General features: G+C 40.3%; 1 protein-coding gene across 2 annotated transcripts in view; it reads left to right on the top strand.

Moving 5' to 3' along the window:
- The first annotated feature begins 4828 nt into the window (after positions 1-4828).
- The window catches only part of apc2 (APC regulator of WNT signaling pathway 2), a 45518-nt gene continuing 32090 nt past the window's right edge, over positions 4829-18256 (top strand). Inside the window, exons 1-2 of one of the 2 annotated variants that reach the window (XM_004561539.3) lie at positions 4829-4850; positions 16181-16342. In XM_004561539.3, the coding sequence (XP_004561596.3) occupies positions 16202-16342 (141 nt within the window). In that variant the 5' untranslated portion in view covers positions 4829-4850; positions 16181-16201. The other variant, XM_004561538.5, reaches the window with a different exon arrangement.

Below are 18256 nucleotides of genomic sequence, written 5' to 3'. Positions count from 1 at the left end.
CGACTCCGCTGGCAGGACAAAACTTCCGTTCGAATGGATTTTCAGAATAAAGGGCTCTTGCGGATGATCTTACTGAAGTTACAGACTGCATACAATATTATTTAAAGCTTCAAATCCGCTACACCAAATATCTGTATTCTCAAGGATAAATGGGTAGCACTAAAACATGCTAAAGATTTCAATTGTTACCTTCAGTAGTTGGCTGTGTAACCCTTTAAGGCACATTCGTCAGATTTGAGGTTTTCTGCTGTGAAAAAAGAGACAGTAAATAAATTAAGGCTTCTTTTCCTCCTCGCCCAAATTTGAACATTTTTAGCTTTTTTAATCCCCGCACTCCCCCCGTTACACTCACCCGTACACATCACCGATAATAAATACGATTATAAAACTTTCTGTGAATAAATAACTTTCATTGTGTTTTTTTCTATTTTCAAAGCATTACGCGCTTTTAGGTTGAAGGCTGAGAATAACCGGAAGTCTTCTTTTCATCCTCCTCCTCTAAAATAAAAATACATTTTTCTTCACCTTCACCTCCTTTAGCGTCAGTCAGACACGTCATCGACAGGAAAAAATGCAATGAGCAGAATAAATAGAATACAGTAGAAGTAAAAATCACGCTTGAATCCTATCAGGTTACATTAGAAATACGCAGTATTGGCTGTTCAGGCTGCCTGTAATATAAGCTGTGTACCTGTTAGTGATCAAATGTCCCTGTTTAGGGTTGTGTGACTCCTGATCGTCTGATCAAATGTACCAAAGTCATTTTGTGTTTTGGTTTTCCTTCAAAACAATTATCTCGATCCTTCTTTCATCAAAAGGAAAACAATAGATGCAAATCAGACTAATGTAATGTTACGTAATGTTACAGTGAGGCTTCAGTAGTGAGTGATCGATATCGCATTGATTATTGTCCCGTGGTGCATGAGGACAAAGAGCTGCTGATATAACAGATGAAGCATGTGTTGCTTGCAGGTTTGGGGATTGCATCTTGGTGTTTACATTGATATGGTTATGTGTAAGTGTTTGGAGTTATCACAGGCTACAATCTAAATTTTGCGTCATGGAAAAGTGAAGAGGCTGGAAGCGCTTTCCTGATGACTTCATGCTCTTAATTGTTAGTTTGAAGTCTTACTGAACACAGCATGATGATACTCTGTAAGTTATGGTCCCACTTAGACTCTTAAAGGACCATCAAGAAGTGTAACAAAGCTTTTGTGACTAACAAGTCCACTGTTCCCCACAAATAGACTATATTTGGGCAGAGCAATATTATATTTTGTGACTTACTTTAATTTTATTATCTACCTGAGACAACAATGTGACTGATTTCCTAATGTTTCCGTTTTTTTTCCTCAAAGTTGTAGTAACCAGCTTGGCTCCGGTCCTCCTCGTCTTGTGTTTCCCTGACTGCAGGTTAAACTGTTGTGGCATTTCTAAAGATCACTCATGTGTCTCAAGCCTCTTTTACAAACTCCATCTCCAGTGTCTTGAACTGCAGCTGCTGATGACAGTTTGAAATCTGCTCCAGATCTGACTAATAAGACCCTCCAGCAGGTGGAGAACTGCTGCCGCTACAAGGCTGCAGAGAACAAAAGGCTGCAGCTGCAGTCCAAGATGGTGGAGCTGGAGTAAAGGGATCGGTACTCCTGATAGCCTTTTTCTGTTGTAACTGAGCACTCAAAGCACGTTGTACTGTAAGCCACATTTATTAGTTTCTAACTTACTCACAATCACATGCTGATGCAACCCCCCCCCCCATCTCCTGATCATCCATAAAGAGATGATAAAGCATTGGAGAGTCAGCTGATTATTCATCTATCATTTATTGTCAAAGAATACATAGTATTATTTAATCATTAATTTAAGTATATGTGCACCTTTTTTAAATGGGTTGCTTCTGAAGGATGTCTGCGCTCACCATTAGACATGGGGTGAGGGCCTTGGTGGTTTGCAAGGAGCCCAGTAGACATCTGGGCATCTCCTAGGTGAGGTGTTTCAGGCATCTCTCCCTGGGAGGAGACTCCGGGGAAAACTCAGGATACACTGGAGAGATTTTGTCGCTCAGCTTGCTGGGAATCCCTCAGTGTTTGCCAGGAGAGCTGGAGGGTTGGGTGGGGAAATCCAGATAAGTTGCATATGTATAAGTGGTGGATGGGTGCACAGTATCCCTCAGTTTGTAAGTCAGAGTCAGCTGATTTATATTGTCTGTATTACTGATATTGCAGCCAGGGGATGCTACTGTGTTGCTAAAATCGCTTTTTACTGATAATGACTGCTAAAAAAATGTGTGGTCTTAGCCTTCTGCTTTTCTTTTCCTTTTTTTGCGGATGAACGGATGGATTTAAAAAAAAATGCTGAATGTGTTGGAAAGACCCGGATAAAGTAAAATAGAAACACGGTCACTTATCTCCCTCTAGCGGGAACGATGAAGCACTGCAAAGCTAACGTTTATGTGATGGTAATGAGTCAATGTCTACTATACTGAAACAAAGGTAATTAGGCTGTCAAACATTCTGTTAACAGTTTAATAATTATTCTAAACTTAGCCAGGTGAATTTCAATATTCATCAGTTTTTTGACTGTTGTTGTTCATAATCGGAAATTAATGTTTTTCTTGATAAACTGGTTTGATGCATTTGAGGTTTTGCCCAGTTTGATCAGATATTTCCTGAATGCAGCTAAATTTAGGTTTTGTATTTAGACAGAGAGGCAGGTTTCAAGAATACTATAGTCTTAGCGATGTTTCTAAAGAAAATCAGCTCTTTACAATTACACATGTAAACTGATAAAAGGATTTATTAAATAATGTCTACAATCAAAGCCAATGTGAACATTTCTCTGAACAAGAAGGAAAAGGATGCAGGAGGAAGTGGCAGAGATTCAGTTCCTGACTGTAAAGTGAACTAAACACAACAAACTAATTAATTCTAATTTAAAGAAACAGAATGAATCACAAGTACTGCATTAAAATATGCTGTGCACAGCACATAGCCTCCATAATGAATGTGAGGAATATTATTTTGTTATGAATAAATTATTATTATAATAAACAGTGTGACATTCTCATATAACATTCTTGTTATTTTGGTGCAGAAGCATCAGTGCACCTCCCGTTCCTCACATTCTCAAATCACGCTGCAGCTGTGAAGGAAAAGACTGCAGCAGGAGCTGCTTGTCTTCAGGCGTTTCTGACAGAAACACTTTAAAGCCGCTTTCAGAAGTCGGCTGAGGTGATGTGCGAGGAGCAGGTTGTGGTAGATCACTGGGTTCATTCCACCTGGGAGGCTGTGGTCCTGTGTTAAAACAAAAGTCAGCATTGATTTATTATTTCTAGGTATAGTTGATTTTTTTCTCAGTGTTATTTGTGTCTTTACTTGCTGCTTAGTTACCGTTAGAAACTAGCATTTTAAGAGCCATAAGTTAGGTTAAATACCATTTGAGTAAATTATTGAATTATACAGTTATATCTACAGTTTTAAGATTTTGGTTTGAAACAATAAAGTAAGCTGAGTAAGCTTTTCCTGACCAGCTGGATTCTCAAAGTTTAAGATATATTAAGTTTTATTGTCATTATTAGCAACAACATACATGCATCAAAATTAGAAGCACTGCTGTATTTGGTGCATACAAAGATAAACATTTATACAATAAGAATAAAATATAATTCCTAGAAATATATATCCTGTATTTTCTTCTATCATACATAAAACAATAAATGAGATTAAAAATCTAATGATACCAGCTCAAATGATGGCACAGGTGGGCAGTGGAATAAATGGACATAACAGAGGTGTTTTAGGTTTGGGGCTATTGCACATAAGGTGAATATTCCACAGTGGTGAGCATGTAATTGGTCTGTTGTAAGTACTGAACAGCCTGATGCTGCACTGAAAAAAGCTGTTTTTCAGTCTGCTGGTCCTGAAACTGTGAAGTTTGGCTTGTTGGGCTGATTAATTCTGCAGTCTTACGTGTACTTTTTTTTCCAACAGCTGTTGGATTGATTTCCCTAAACTGCCATTGTTAGTTGTGTGTGGAGTGCAATAACTGTAGACACAGGAGGCAGGAGCCATGAAACACAAAGCCAATTGATTAGAGTCCAAAAAACACAACGAACAGGCAAACAGGGAGCACAGGAAACGCAAACCTACAGCTATGAATGGCAGGACTACGTATACAGTGAGGACTGACTGGGAATGGGAGACACAAGGGGAACAAAAAATAGGTGAGAGGACACCTGAGACAACAAGCTACCAAAGTACAACAGGAACTAACCTAAAGAACAGAGACAAACTACACTGAAGAACAAGAACACAGGAGGACGCAAACACAACAAATAATCAACTAAACAACTAAAACCTCTCAGCAATCAAACTAAATCTTTAAAGCACAAAAACTTTACACAGTGGAAACTTATATAGAAACCAGCTGTGATTCAAACAGTGAATGAAAAGATATTCCTTTTTTATGTAATGTGTTTGTCTTCACCTTAAGGATCCCGTCTCACTGCTTTGACTTTATATTTTTTATTCCACATGCATTTGAATATCATCTGAGCTTTCTCTGTTTTTAGCCACATTTAATGAGGTGTGATTCATGTGTCCCTCTCAGACTGATGCGTCTGTTCATTTGTGCGTAAACAGTGAGGATAACTTTAAAAGGATGATTTGCTTTTGTACTGAGTTCAGCGGTCTTTAACAAAACCTTTTTCTATTTCCATATAACTCCCCCCCCCCCCCCCCCCCCCCCCCCGACTCTGTCTCCTCCCTCCCTCCACCCCCCCCCCCCCCCTCTCTCCCTCTCTCTCTTCTCTCTGTGATCTTCAGCTCTGCTCGGAGTCTCAGAGTCATGAGGTAAGGACCGACCGCTCCTCGGTTTGTCGCTTCCATCTCACCCCTCATTCCCTTATAATCTGGCTTTTTCCGACCGTACCGACCCTCCTGTCCTCTCCCGGTCCGGTTCGGTCCGACTAGATGTGGTTCTCTTCCTAAACGCAGCGGATAAAGACATAAAGAGACTCGCCGATGAGCGCAGGTCAGACGGGAGGAGGCTGATGTGTCCGGATTTTAAAAGCTGCGGCGGAGATTTCAGGTTTGAGTCGGATTTTTAATGTTCTTGTTTTCCTCCACCCTGTTTTCATTTCATCCATCATTCATGCGGGGTATTAGGTGATGGGGTTGGGAAGGGAAGGGAGGGCTGTATTTTCTCCTTCATGCATGCAGATGGATGGAGGAGGATGGAGGAGCTGATGAATCATAGATGTCGTCAGAGAAGCAGCAGCTAAAAAGGAGGTCAGATTCAAGAATAACAAGAAAACGTCCTGTAGAAAAAATATCTGTTTTATCGTAAAAACAAAAAATCAAATCGAAAATCCTCTATGGATATTCATTCAGCCGAAAGTCACATGGAAATTTACTGTGAGGTGTTTTTTTAAGTTGGGTGATCATTTTGGGCCTTGAAGGTCTCCTGCAGTCTCCCCCAGTATGCGCTGGTTTCACTGGGTTCACTGGTTAAGGATGCATCACCCCACTGTTAAATATTCATTTATTCTGCTGGAGCTGTCGCAGCTTTCTTCAGCGTTTCTCTGTTTATTGTTTGTCTTCATCGTGATTGAAATGTGCTGATTTTAAGAAAATACGTGGTGGTGATTGTTCCTCTGGAGCTGCTCTGCTTCTGCTTTTATGTCTGTCAGATCGAAGTTTTATGTTGGTTGTTTTTCATATATGCTCCTTTTAATGCACATGCATAATCTGTGAATTGGTGAAGAAAAGCAGGCCATGCTCCTGAATGATTTATTGCATTGATTAGGCCTGCAGAAGGTGAACATGAAGGGTGCAGCTGCTGTAGGTTTGTATTTTCTGTTGTGTGGTGTAGGGGAGGGTCCAGGATTACTGAACAAGCTGGATTGGGCAAAGGGGAGCATCAATAGGCCCAGGCTCTGATAAATAAAGCACCTAAACTTTCCTTAGAAAGAAGAGTGAAAGCAGAGCTATTTTTCTTAATAAAACTGAATGAAAGTTTTGCATTTCAGGGAAAATATTTCACAGGAAATATACAGGAAAGAATTCTGAAAGGAATAAAAAAAGGTGCAAAAAAAGGTACTTTCATGGCACCTTAATGCTGTCGTGTGAATTTAGGCCGGACATTTAATCAGAGTTGTATTTACGACCTTTAACATTTATTAAAATTACACATAGCAAATTATATAAAATCAGTATAAAAACATAAGAAACATCAAATGTAATGAAAGTTCAAACATCAGAAGAAGTAATTGTTCCACATTCTTTGCAGCTTTATGTACACATAGAAAGAATAAGAATAAGGTACCGTTAGGGACAATACTGTTTTGGCAGATGTAGGTCAGTAAGTAAGAGGAGACCGATCGAGATAGTGAATAGTATATATCTGTGTCCCTGGAAGGACAAAGGAGATCACGGTTTATCACGAGCCTGAACACAAACCTGCCACAGGCCCACCTGCCTACTCTGTAAACAGGGTGTCTGGTATTTGTACCAAGCACAGAGTTGTAGAGGAAAATGTGAGGTAGCTCACAATTACAACATGTAATACTTACCTTTTGTCCTGTTAAATTATTGTTACGTCCTTTATTCACCATGTACAGTACAATACTCGTTAAGCAGTCTCACCTGTATGTGTTAGCAAAATTTAATCCACAGTTAAGAATTGTTTTCCTCCACGTACGTCAGAGGATGCAGCTCACTTTCCTTGTCTCAGGTAGTCCTTGAATGCTCCACGACTATCACCGTAACAGTTAATATTAGACCTCTGTCGTAATCCTTAGATTGTTCAATTTAGAAAACATTCAAACAAAAATCCCTTTATGCAAATATTTGAAATACAACAACTGTCGTGGGCTTCCACTGGCTGCAGGGTGCTGGGTATGTGGCCATTTGCCCATGTGGTAATCAGTCCAAGCGTATAAAGTGCAGTAGTGGGTCAGAGCTTAAGAGGGTCTATAACTTTTGGATGAATAATGAGGAATAACAACAACCAAATAAAAAATTAAGAAACGTATTGTGTGAGTATTAAACTGCTGGCGGGATTTATTCTACATTTACAGATAAATCTCTGCTGTCAGTGCTGTGATCCTTCTACAGCGATGATTGCAGGAGCTGCTCTGCTTCTCCAGTGTCCAGCCTCATCATCAGAGAGAGCTGGATTACATGATGAGAGCTATTGTAAAAATCTCATCCTCAGTAGCTGCTTTGACTGTATGAATAATTTCAAATCCTTCATCATAAAAATATTTCCTTTGATTAAATCACAGCAAAACTCAAGTTGTTTTTTAAGCCAGCCCACGGTTCTGTTGAGACCCTAACAAAGGCGCATGACTGCTCTCAGTTAAACCCCAAGCTTAATAAGATTTCTGTGCTGTGCTCTACAGGATTTTGAATCATTTTCTTCTCTCTTAACGTCTTCAGAGAAACTTAAAGAAGTCCAGACGCTTTTCTTTCCAAGTTCCTTAGACTACAGCGACCATGATGACTGCGAACCTTCACAGACATTATTGAGAATAATGTGAGAGAAACTGTGGGGCTATTGCCCTTTAGTGGTTTGACTGATCACATGAGAAACAGAGACAGTACCTTCAGTTTTCTGGGATTTGTTCTGTATGTAGACGTCTTTTCCTGGTGATCTGAAGCTTTGTTATAGTGAGTGTGATGGAGGCTGCTGGCACAGATGGAGGGTGTGGCTCCCAGCAGCTCCTCTGCTGTCTCACATCTCTGTTTGCTCAGAAACACCCTTCACAGTAAAAAATGAATACATAAAGAGAATAAAGAAAACTTTGAAGTAGCTCAAATACAGAAAATAACAAAACAAAGCTGTCAGTTTGCATTTAAAGGACCATTCTGAAGCTTTTTTTAATAAGCATAGAAGGATTAGTGAAGAAGCCTCAGCGGGTCAATGATGCCCCCGGTTTAGAGACTGAGAGTCAGAGTCAGACAGAAAATACAAGCAGAAATAGATAATAGATCAGATATCAATAGATAAACAAATATATGAAAAACACTGAAAACTAAGAAAGACAGAAGGACCACTGCAGACAGAGACAGCGGTCCAAAATACACGAGTGTTGATGTAGTCAGTCTCATTCAGTCTTCTGTAGGAGGAGACGCAGTCTGATGTCTCACAATCTGTGTGAACCTTTTCTTTTTTTAATGTTCTTAATTCTGATTTGTTTCCAAATATTTTCCTCCAATTGTACGTAAGACAACAGAACGCAGAGATTATCATAAAGTCCTCATCATAATATCCGAGCTCACGGGCCCCAACCAAAAAGTGGAAACAAACATTGAGCTTTCATTTACAGGAAATAAACAGAGGCTTTAAAAGACACAAAAACAGAGCTATAGTGCACGAAACCCCTGTTATGTTACCCAAGTGTTGCACCAGTGGCTCCTCATGTGTTGTGGGTATGACAGTGTTTGTGTTAGGTAACACACCGATAAACCAGGAGAAAACGTACTGGAAGCCTCTGCTGCACATCAAGTTACAGTGAAATGCTGAACTCTGTTTTCACGGTTTTACAAATCCCAGGATGCACAAAATGAGGGGTTTTATTTTATTTTAGTGAACTAGTTTAAAAGACAATGAACCAACTAAAGACCAAAGTGTTATGGAAGGCTGAACACTCTTATTAAACAATCTATTAAGATTAAGATAATAAAAAAGATCCATTTCAGATTTATAACTGTCAGACAAGAAAGAGACAGAGGTGGCAAAAAGGGGCAGAAGATCTTATAAGGAAACAGATTTCATATCCAGAATTTGAGCTGAGCTCTAATTCGACTTTTGACTTCAAATGATTAATTATAATGATTACAGTAATGCTTTTTCGCCCCTGCCTGAAAGCTCAAAGTCGCTCACAGTCTAGTTCAGCTCAAGCCACGATGACCTATGGACGGAGTATTACTCGTTGTTTTTGACTCTGCATCGTGGTCTCTTCCCGCTGCGCTCTCTGTAGTACACAACAGTTGGATGTCAGCTCCAGCTCTTTGTCACTCGCCGCGTGGCTGCCTGTGGCCTGAGAGTCTGCTGCAACTGTCATCTAGACTCCCCTCCTGCACTCGCTGACTTCCTGCAGTCGTCCTTGTGAGACGGGCTGTGTGGTCAAAAACACTGCTGGTCCAGGCCGGGTGAGCCTGTGTCCTCCACCAAAGTCATCTATTTTTCATTTTTACATGTGAATAGCAAAATAACTGCATATTGCTGTTTTTGAATAATCTTGTTTGATCATTCTGAACGGCCTTTAGCCTGAAACGCCTTTCAGAGTCATTATGCTTGTAACCCTGTAGGTCACATGACAGGGTTATTCCCACTTCTGGTTTGCCGCCTGCCACTTCAAATCAAAAGAAAAGTCTAATGAAACGGCAGCATCCCTGCATAATAATGTGACAAAATAATTTTCTGTGGGAAACCAGCATCAAAGGAAGGAAATCAGTGAGCTGATCAGCTGGTTTGCTCAAAGTGAAGAGCTGATTTTATCTGTTTACTTTAAATATGCTCTCAGACAGTCACTCAAAACTGTTATTGATGAGCACAGTGCACATGCACTGACGTCCAGTCTGTTTCCTCTTCGTTCTGTCATATTTCTGTTGATTTTCCTCCTTGAATCAGAGGAAAAGGTCATCTGACCTCTGGCAACGTTGTTTCTCGGACTCAGCGAGACTCGCAGACAGATCTCTGAGCTGGAAAGTTGGAGGAGGAGCTTATGCTATGTAGGGGTTAGTGTTTTCTGTCAGACTGGGCATCAGTTTAGTCTGTCACCTCTGACCTTTGACCTTCATTCCATCATCTGTTTGGGATTGAAGCTGTTGCTGCTATTTGCTCTCAGTGAGGGAACTTTTTGTGATTGAGCGTTGGATTCATGGCATTCCAGATGTTCTTGCAGTTTGAGAAAAAGGACGAAAAGCCAAAAGAAGAATTTTATCAAAATGCGCAAATAAATTGAGCTCAGATGAAAGTAGATTCATAAAAATGTGATTAATCAACAGTGCTGCAGATTTATTTGCTGCATCATTCAGCTGGTTTTGCGTTGCTGTATTTGCTTCACCTGCATGAGAATGTAGGTCATTTGTAGGAGGTCGACTTCTGCAGCATAAAACAAAGATGGAGGAACGTGTTTCTGCGTTATTGCTCGCTGACACGTCCTCTCGTCCTGTCGCTGAGTCTGCTCATCACAACAGGAGCAGCTGTTTGTACTGACTGCTTCACTGTTATGTCATCAAATCAATCACCTCTTCGATCAGCATCTGCTTCCATGCTTTTCACTCTCACGCTTATTCTTCCGTAGCAGCCTCCACCATTCAGTCTCACATTTCATCAACAACAGCAGCAGCAGAGCTGTTTGGTGTTGCTGACAGGAAGTATCTGATTGTTGTGGTTAATAAAGAGGCGCTCGCTTTGCTGGAGCAAAATTTTCATCCATCATCCATCCATCTGTTCCTCCTCCAGGCCTCACGTGACAAACCTGAAGCTGATCAACCGGTCAGAGCAGCATTTTATTAACAGTTAGTAGCTGTTAGGACTTGATAAACATCCTTCCCTTTATGGTAGAGACATAAAAAATAAATTTTTTTCTTCTTATCTATTAAACTTTCTCTGTGCCTCGCCTGGTGAACTTTTGATAACAGTGATTCCTTCAGTGTCAACATAACTTTCTAATATTCATAACCTAATGGTACATTTTTAAATTGAGATCCAGTTGAGTCATTAATTAATTAATCATAAAAATATATCAAACTATATCAAGCGATCAATAGGACTAAATCATATGATAGCGCACTAGCATAACACATAAGTAACATAACATGAAGGTATTTAAGAGCTAGCTGTAGCTCATTGTTGTCATTAAACAGGTGCACAGTATGTACACTAACATCATGCACTGCATACACAGCCTCCAGTACCTGCATCAGTGCAGCTCAGTCATTGTTTTGACTGATATTGAGCTGCGTACACAACGATCACTGCAGTCATCTGTTATTTACCAAATCACAACAAGCACTACTGCAAGGCTTATTATTATTAGTGTTTTATGAGTTTATGTAGAACTCTTTTTATAATATATTTAAAACAAAGAACCAACAGTTTCTTGCATCAAGTATCTACAGTTAATCAAAAAGACATAATCAGGGTTGAAGAGGCCTGAACAGCACTCGTTTTCAGTGTTTCACAGTAAAATATATTTCAAGTAAATATATAACAATGAGACTTTCTGTGCAGAAATCTCCCCTCTGTGAGTTTGACCCACTTGGATGTAAAATGTGTTTTTATTCATGAAGTCCCAGTTCGAGGTTTGTAACCTGCTTTATTTTTATATTCGTGAACAAAGTGAGAGTCGATCAATCCTGCCACCTGCTCCACCCCCATATCCTCCCATCCTCCATCTCCCTACATCTCTGTCTCCTCTGGGACTGTCTGGTTACTGTGGCAACCGCATCCTCCAGGCATGAAAGAAAGGGTGAAAGAAAGAGGAGGAAAATGGAGCCAGCATCCTGTCAGTGTTTTTCTGCGGGTTTAAAACTACTTTATGTTGCATATTCAATCAGCACCAGATTGTATTATTAAACCAACATGTTTCAGCTGTTTAGACTGAAACAAGCTAACAAACACGCTTCCTCTGTAGAAAATGGGACAGCTGGTGTTCGTAATGTTGCACTCTCCTACGTGCAGCATAAAAAATCAGCAACATTTTGTCACATTCAGTCACCTCCAGGTGTTGTGAAGACAGAAGTGGCTCAGTTTGGAAATATTTAGATGCTGAAGATTTATGACGTACATCTGAATTCATTCATGTGTTTTTGAGCTGCAGCTTTTACCATGTCAGCAGGTTTCAGCGTTTGTTTGTTATTTGATCGTTTTTATTCTTTATTCTTTTTCCTTTATCCTTCCATTCTTTCTTACTCTGTGGTTTTTTCTTTCTGCCTTTTGTCTTTCTAGTAATTTTTTTCACTGTGTATTTCTTTCTTTCTGTTTTGCTTAATTTTAAGCTTTTTGTTTCTCATTTCCCATCATTCGGTGTTTGCTTTTAAACTACGTGGTTGGTTGACTTTGACTTTTAGATTTTCCCATTGTCTTTCATTCGTCATTGATCTTTCCTTTCTTTACTCTGTGTCTTTCTCACTGGTCTTTCTTAAACGTCCTTTCTTTCTTCCTCCTTTCCTTCTGTTTCCTCTCTTGCGGTCTAAATGCTGACACAGGATTTTCTTTTAGCATCTCTCTCTCTCCGAGTCAATCATCAGTCCTGTCAGGCCTCTGTGAAGGTTAATGACTTTCAGCCTTCTCCTCGAATCCAGCAAGACTGGATTAGTGTGTGTGTGTGTGTGTGTGTGTGTGTGTGTGTGTGTGTGTGTGTGTGTGTGTGTGTGTGTGTGTGTGTGTGTGTGTGTGTGTGTGCGTTGGCATTGCAGTGATGGTTTAAGGTTTACTGGCGGAGGTGTTTGTTTAGTTTTTTGTTGGTTTAGTTGTATTTTTAATAAAGGTTTGTCTACTCACTGTGATTATTTCATCCTTTCTCATCTCATGCAGTCGACTCATATTGGGGTCACATGCATCGAATCAGTTGTTTCCATAGCAACAGTACCTTTAACAGGGGGTCCGTTAGCGCTCGTTAACTCTCTGTATGATTGGCCTGCCTCTCCAGAGCAGCTCTTTCTGCAGTCAGTGCTTTGCACTGACTGCGGCAGTGCGTGTCTGTGTGTGTGTGCGTGTGTGCGTGTGTGTGTGTGTGTGTGCGTGTGTGCGTGTGTGTGTGTGTGTGTGTGTGTGTGTGAGATGAAAAGGGAGGCAGAAAGAGCCATCGCTCCATGCAAATCTGTCACCATGGTAATGAGGGGGGTGAAGATGAGCATGTTACCCTGTTAAAGGGAATAACCATATATGCGAGGACTTTGATGGGGAACACACACACACACACACACACACACACACACACACACACACACACTCACACACACTAGCTCAGGTCTGTACTGTCTGGGGACCTTCACACACATTTAGACTGCTATACTTACGACCTGTATTGGTTTGTTTTTGTGGGCAAACTCTGTGTGTGACAAATTGAATATTAGTGATAGTGTAGTTACAATAATTTGAATGTCTCCACTCAAAGAAACCAAAGTAATCAAGGAACAGCACAAAGTGTGACGTCTTGGATTCAAAATAGCCTCCTTTCAAACAGATTTGTTTTGTTTGTTTGTTTTGACATTTAATAATAATAATAAGCTCCTTTTATAGCGTGTTATTGAAGTTATTACTATGTGCAGTGGTTTCAGTATCCAAATAGGTAACACACCCAAAGAGTGATCCGGACCTGGGCTTTGCTTGTTGTGATGATGGACATTAATGGAGTTCATCAGAGTGATATCAACTTATGGCAGCACCGATTGTCAGCATAGGTCAGTATAAGTGCCAAAAACTGTAGTTCATCTAATGGCTACTTGAGGCCGTGTCCAACAGCGAGTAAATTCCCAGAGACTCGCAAAATGTCCAAATTTAAAGAAAAAAAATGTTTATAGCCTAGTGCTAAATTTCCTTCTTTGTGACCATTATTCCAACTTTACAGTGGGTATAATTTTTAACCCATTGAAATTTTTTATGGCATAACGTGAGGTTTGATGGAAAGCTGGGTGATGACACTGGCGGGTGTGGCCAGCTGGCTGCGGTGCTTCACCTCGGCTGCAGTACTTTGAAAAGGACCTCTGGATTATCTTTAATTCCCTTAATGGAAATGTCAGACAAATAATATGTGGGTAGGTTTAGGTCACTCGCTAAAATTCACCTTTTTAGTGACTGAACTTCTATCATATTATTTGTATGTTACTTAGTAATGATTTGTAGATGTCTTTGTGGCCTCCTACAGCAGAAAGTTTTTCGTAAAAACTAAATGAAGGACCAGAATGATGGTTTTTGCTGCTTCTGCTACTCTTCAAGAGTTCAGCTCTCAGATGGATTTAGAGAGATTTATTGGATTAGGATGCTGAGTCATTCATCACTGTCAGAGACAATGAGCATTTCTGTGCTCCATGGGTGAAGCTAATGTACTGCCCTGCCGACTAAACTGACTGAAACTATCTTTTCTTGGAGACAAATGATTATTAACAGATTTGAGGTGTCTCTCTTTTGAGGAGCCCGTTGTCTGTTATTCCATCCACTAATAAAACCAGCAGAGTGAAAGCTGCCATTCGCCAAATGTACAGTTATTACTTTGTGAATAAATTGATAAAAAAAGCAAAGTGCAGCACATGCGGTCCATGATCAAATCAAAGGGTGGTACAGAGCCTCAGTCCTCTGCAATCTTCCTGTAACACGAGATCACATCCAATAAAATCTGGATCCTGCTGCCTCTCTCAGACCTGCAGCTCTTACCCACAATCCCCTGAGAGGCAGAGGAGGGAGAGTAGAGGAGAAGAGGAGGTCAGCCTCTCATAATGAATGCAGGAGTGACATTTGGTGCACTGACTCCACATTTGCTGAGCTGGACAGAAACCTGACAAAAGAAAATCCTTGAAAACATCTGAATAGGAACCAGACGCAGGACAGTAGCGTCAGTTTATTCACAACACAGCACAAACAAACGGCAGTGTGCGTCTCTGTTTGCCACTTCTCTGCAGTGAAGGTCACACCCTGGTTTGGACTAAAAACCACACTGAGCATGTGCAGCTCTGACCCTAACTGTCACAGAGCCTCAGTGTGACATTCATGCATTCATCTGGTTTTAACATTTGTTTCTTCATCATTTTAACTATGCATTGTGCACAAATGTGTTCATGATGCACAACTCTCATAATTGTCTTTCCCAAACCCCTGACATTTTAAACAGTGGTCTCCCATGGGAAATTTTGAGAAGCTTGATTTCCTGAATTTTGATGAATATTTATGCACCGATTTGTCGCTGAAATGGTTATTTTTATGAAGCAGATCACAAAACTCAGGCTTGGGCTCAGCTCAAAGCACTCAGGCATCTGTGCCTTTCAAATAAGATTTATTTTTATTCAATTTATTTGTTATCTGTGTTGCGTCACCAAACACTCCTCTGTTCTTCTTTGTGTGTTCCTGCAGTTGGAGCTGATATCAGGCTACCTTTAAGACCTTTGTTAACCTAATATTCAAACTTAGATGTTTCAGTGACGTGTGCGCACACTTACATGTCACACATCTCAATGTTTTTATGAATGTAGCTTCTTGAAATACTGGCATTAATGTTTAATACCAGTTCCTACCCATACTTAAAGTGTAGGTACAGTAAAAGAAAACACAGAGCCCTTTTACTGTTTTTCTCTATCTAACTTTTTAATATATATTTTATTACTAAATTAACCTTTTTCATTGAGATGTAAATATATAAATCTATTTCATCAGACTACTCTATGTTATTTCAGCAATTTGTTCAAAGGTTATGTTTATTTTTTGGCCTTTGTGTTACTGCAGCAATATATATTATCTTCTCTTGTCTTATAAATAATGCAGTTCTGACACTTTATAATAACAGAAGTGTGAGAATGGGAAATATAGTTTTTTCTTTACCTCTAAAGTCACTACGTTAAATTGGTACTTTAAAAAAAGGTATTCTTAAATGAAATTTGCATTTTAAGTAAAAGAACCAGTAATTATTTCTAGGTACTGAAAATTACACCCTTAAGTCAAACAAACGCATTTTGCTTTATTTGTACCGCTTGAAAATCATTATTGTTGAAGCGAAAGATTTAAATCTTTTAACTCAAAAGTGCTAAACATCATTTTTTTAAAAATCAAAAAGAAAATGTAAAAAAATGATGTTTCCTTAATGAGATATTTGTAGCTGCACATAATTGAGTTTGAGGCCGTTTTTAGGAGACGTGGTTGTTTTATGTGCGACACAGTTGTGAAGAGTACTGCGGAAGTCTAATGCAGAAATATGAGACGTGACTGAGTGGAAAATTTGAAGCTCGGGCTGTTTCAGGATCAGCTGACTGGAAAGGGGAAAAAGCCCGAGGAGAACTTAGATAATATGTTATCTAACAAGAGCGTCCTGCCCGGAGGAGGCGAGGAAGCAAAGTTACCTATCACTCATACTTTCACACACTCCTCCCGTTCAGCTTCAGGTAGTTGCTGCCTGTGTGATGTCATCAGACCTGCCTCCAGCTTTTAACCATCCTCTTATGTGTGTGTGTTCCTGCAGGAGGCGCTGCAGAGTGTGAAGATGGCCAACACCGTGGCTTCCTACGACCAGCTGGCCCACCAGGTGGAGGCGCTCCGAAAGGAGAACTCCCACCTGAGGAGGGAGCTGGAGGATAATTCAAACCACCTGTCCAAGCTTGAGACCGAGACATTCGGCATGAAGGTCAGTGACGATCGAAGCACTTCGAGCCTCTCTGCAGCCGCTGGTTCCACCCGTAAATTGCATATAAATGATGGGCATAGTTAAAGTCAAGGCAGAGCAGGAAGTGTCTGAAACTTTTCTCGTTTTAATGGCCAGCAGGGGGCGACTCCTCTGGCTGTAAAAGAAGTCTGATTGTGCTGAAGAACTACAGGAAACAAACATACTACTGAAATAATGTGTGACCTCATTAAACACTTACCAGCTGAGTTTATGGTTTCAAAAATTTTAACATAAAATGAATTATGCTAGAGTAAACAAAGACCATAAAGCAGGAGATGATGTAGGGTGTTTTTGGATCGACAGGGTGCTGCCATGTCAAATATTCCCTTTGCTCTTCATGTCTATTTCCAAACAGGCAACATGGTGATTGTTATAATGCCCAAGTGGAGATTTATAAAAATAAGACTTCCCTCACCAGCTGGTTTTGTCTTTTATCTTTTATCTGTGGTTCCACCTAATTTCATATTCCTCCATTTATTACTAAATAATTCTTTACTGTAAACTTATATTTAATAATGAAATTACAGAGTTAAACTTGCTAAACTATATCTAATATTTTTAATGAGTTTGATTTTAAGATTTATCACAATAATAATGTGGTTGACACAAAGTCCCGAGCTATGCATGAACTGGTCTGCCCTAGCACAACACACACAAACAATTCAATTCAATTTTATTTATATAGCGCCAAATCACAACAAAAGTCGCCTCAATGTGCTTTATATTGCACAGTAGATTGTACAATAATAGATACAGAGAAAAACCCAACAGTCATATGACCCCCTATGAGCAAGCACTTTGGCGACAGTGGGAAGGAAAAACTCCCTTTTAACAGGAAGAAACCTCTGGCAGAACCAGGCTCAGGGAGGGGCGGGGCCATCTGCTGCGACCGGTTGGGGTGAGAGAAGGAAGACAGGATAAAGAAATGCTGTGGAAGAGAGACAGAGGTTAATAACAGATATGATTCAATGCAGAGAGGTCTGTTAACACATAGTGAGTAGGGGTGCAACGATATTCGTATCGATATTGAACCGTTCGATACAGTGCTTTCGGTTCGGTACGCATATGTATCGAACAATACAAAATTTTTAATTTATTTTATCAACTTTCCTTCTGACGATGCTGTCTGTGTTGCGCGCTCAGTGGATCTGCACTCGAGTGCAGATTCACTGAGCGCAGGGCAAGCTAGCCAGACAGAAGTTAAGCTCTCCTTGCAACATGGCAAATTGAACCTCCCCCACCCTCATTCATATCTGGCGTTTGGAACTATTTTGGTTTTCATGTGACGTATGACCCTGAAGGTAAGCGCGTCATGGACTAAAGTAAAACAGCATGTTGGATGTGCCATGCAATGCTCAATTACATGGGTGGGAGCTAGTGTGTTAGCGCAGTTAGCTCGTTAACGTGTTGGCCGTCCAGCCCCACGCTCAGGGCGATCCGCGGTAGCTCGTTAACGGAGATTTGCTGTGTTGTGGCGTTAACGTCATTTCAACGAGATTTACGCTGACAGCACTAGTGGGAACACAACGAATATGACTGCACATTTACTCCGACATCATCCTAGTGCAAAGACAAGTGGAAGCCGACAAAAACAACAAGCACGCATGCTACAAACTTTACCCGAGTCATTTAGACAGCCGTTAGCACATGATTCTCCTTATGGGGACCTGATATGTTTAATATGCTGCTGAGAATATAGCCCAGAAGAAGCGTATAGTAGAGCTTTTATTTTGAAAGAGCCATTTCTCTGTAATAAACTCTCTTTTCCAAAGATGAGAGATTTCTCAATCAGATACAGGGCTTGCAAAATTTTTCCAGTCGGGCTACCAAAATCTCTCTCTGCCCTGCCCGTCGGGCTATTGTAGGAAGGAAAAA

The sequence above is a fragment of the Maylandia zebra genome, linkage group LG15 (genome assembly GCF_041146795.1).
Source record: "Maylandia zebra isolate NMK-2024a linkage group LG15, Mzebra_GT3a, whole genome shotgun sequence".
NCBI lineage: Eukaryota > Metazoa > Chordata > Actinopteri > Cichliformes > Cichlidae > Maylandia > Maylandia zebra.
The sequence above is the reverse complement of the archived record's forward strand: the minus strand, read 5'-3'. Positions and strand labels throughout refer to the sequence as shown.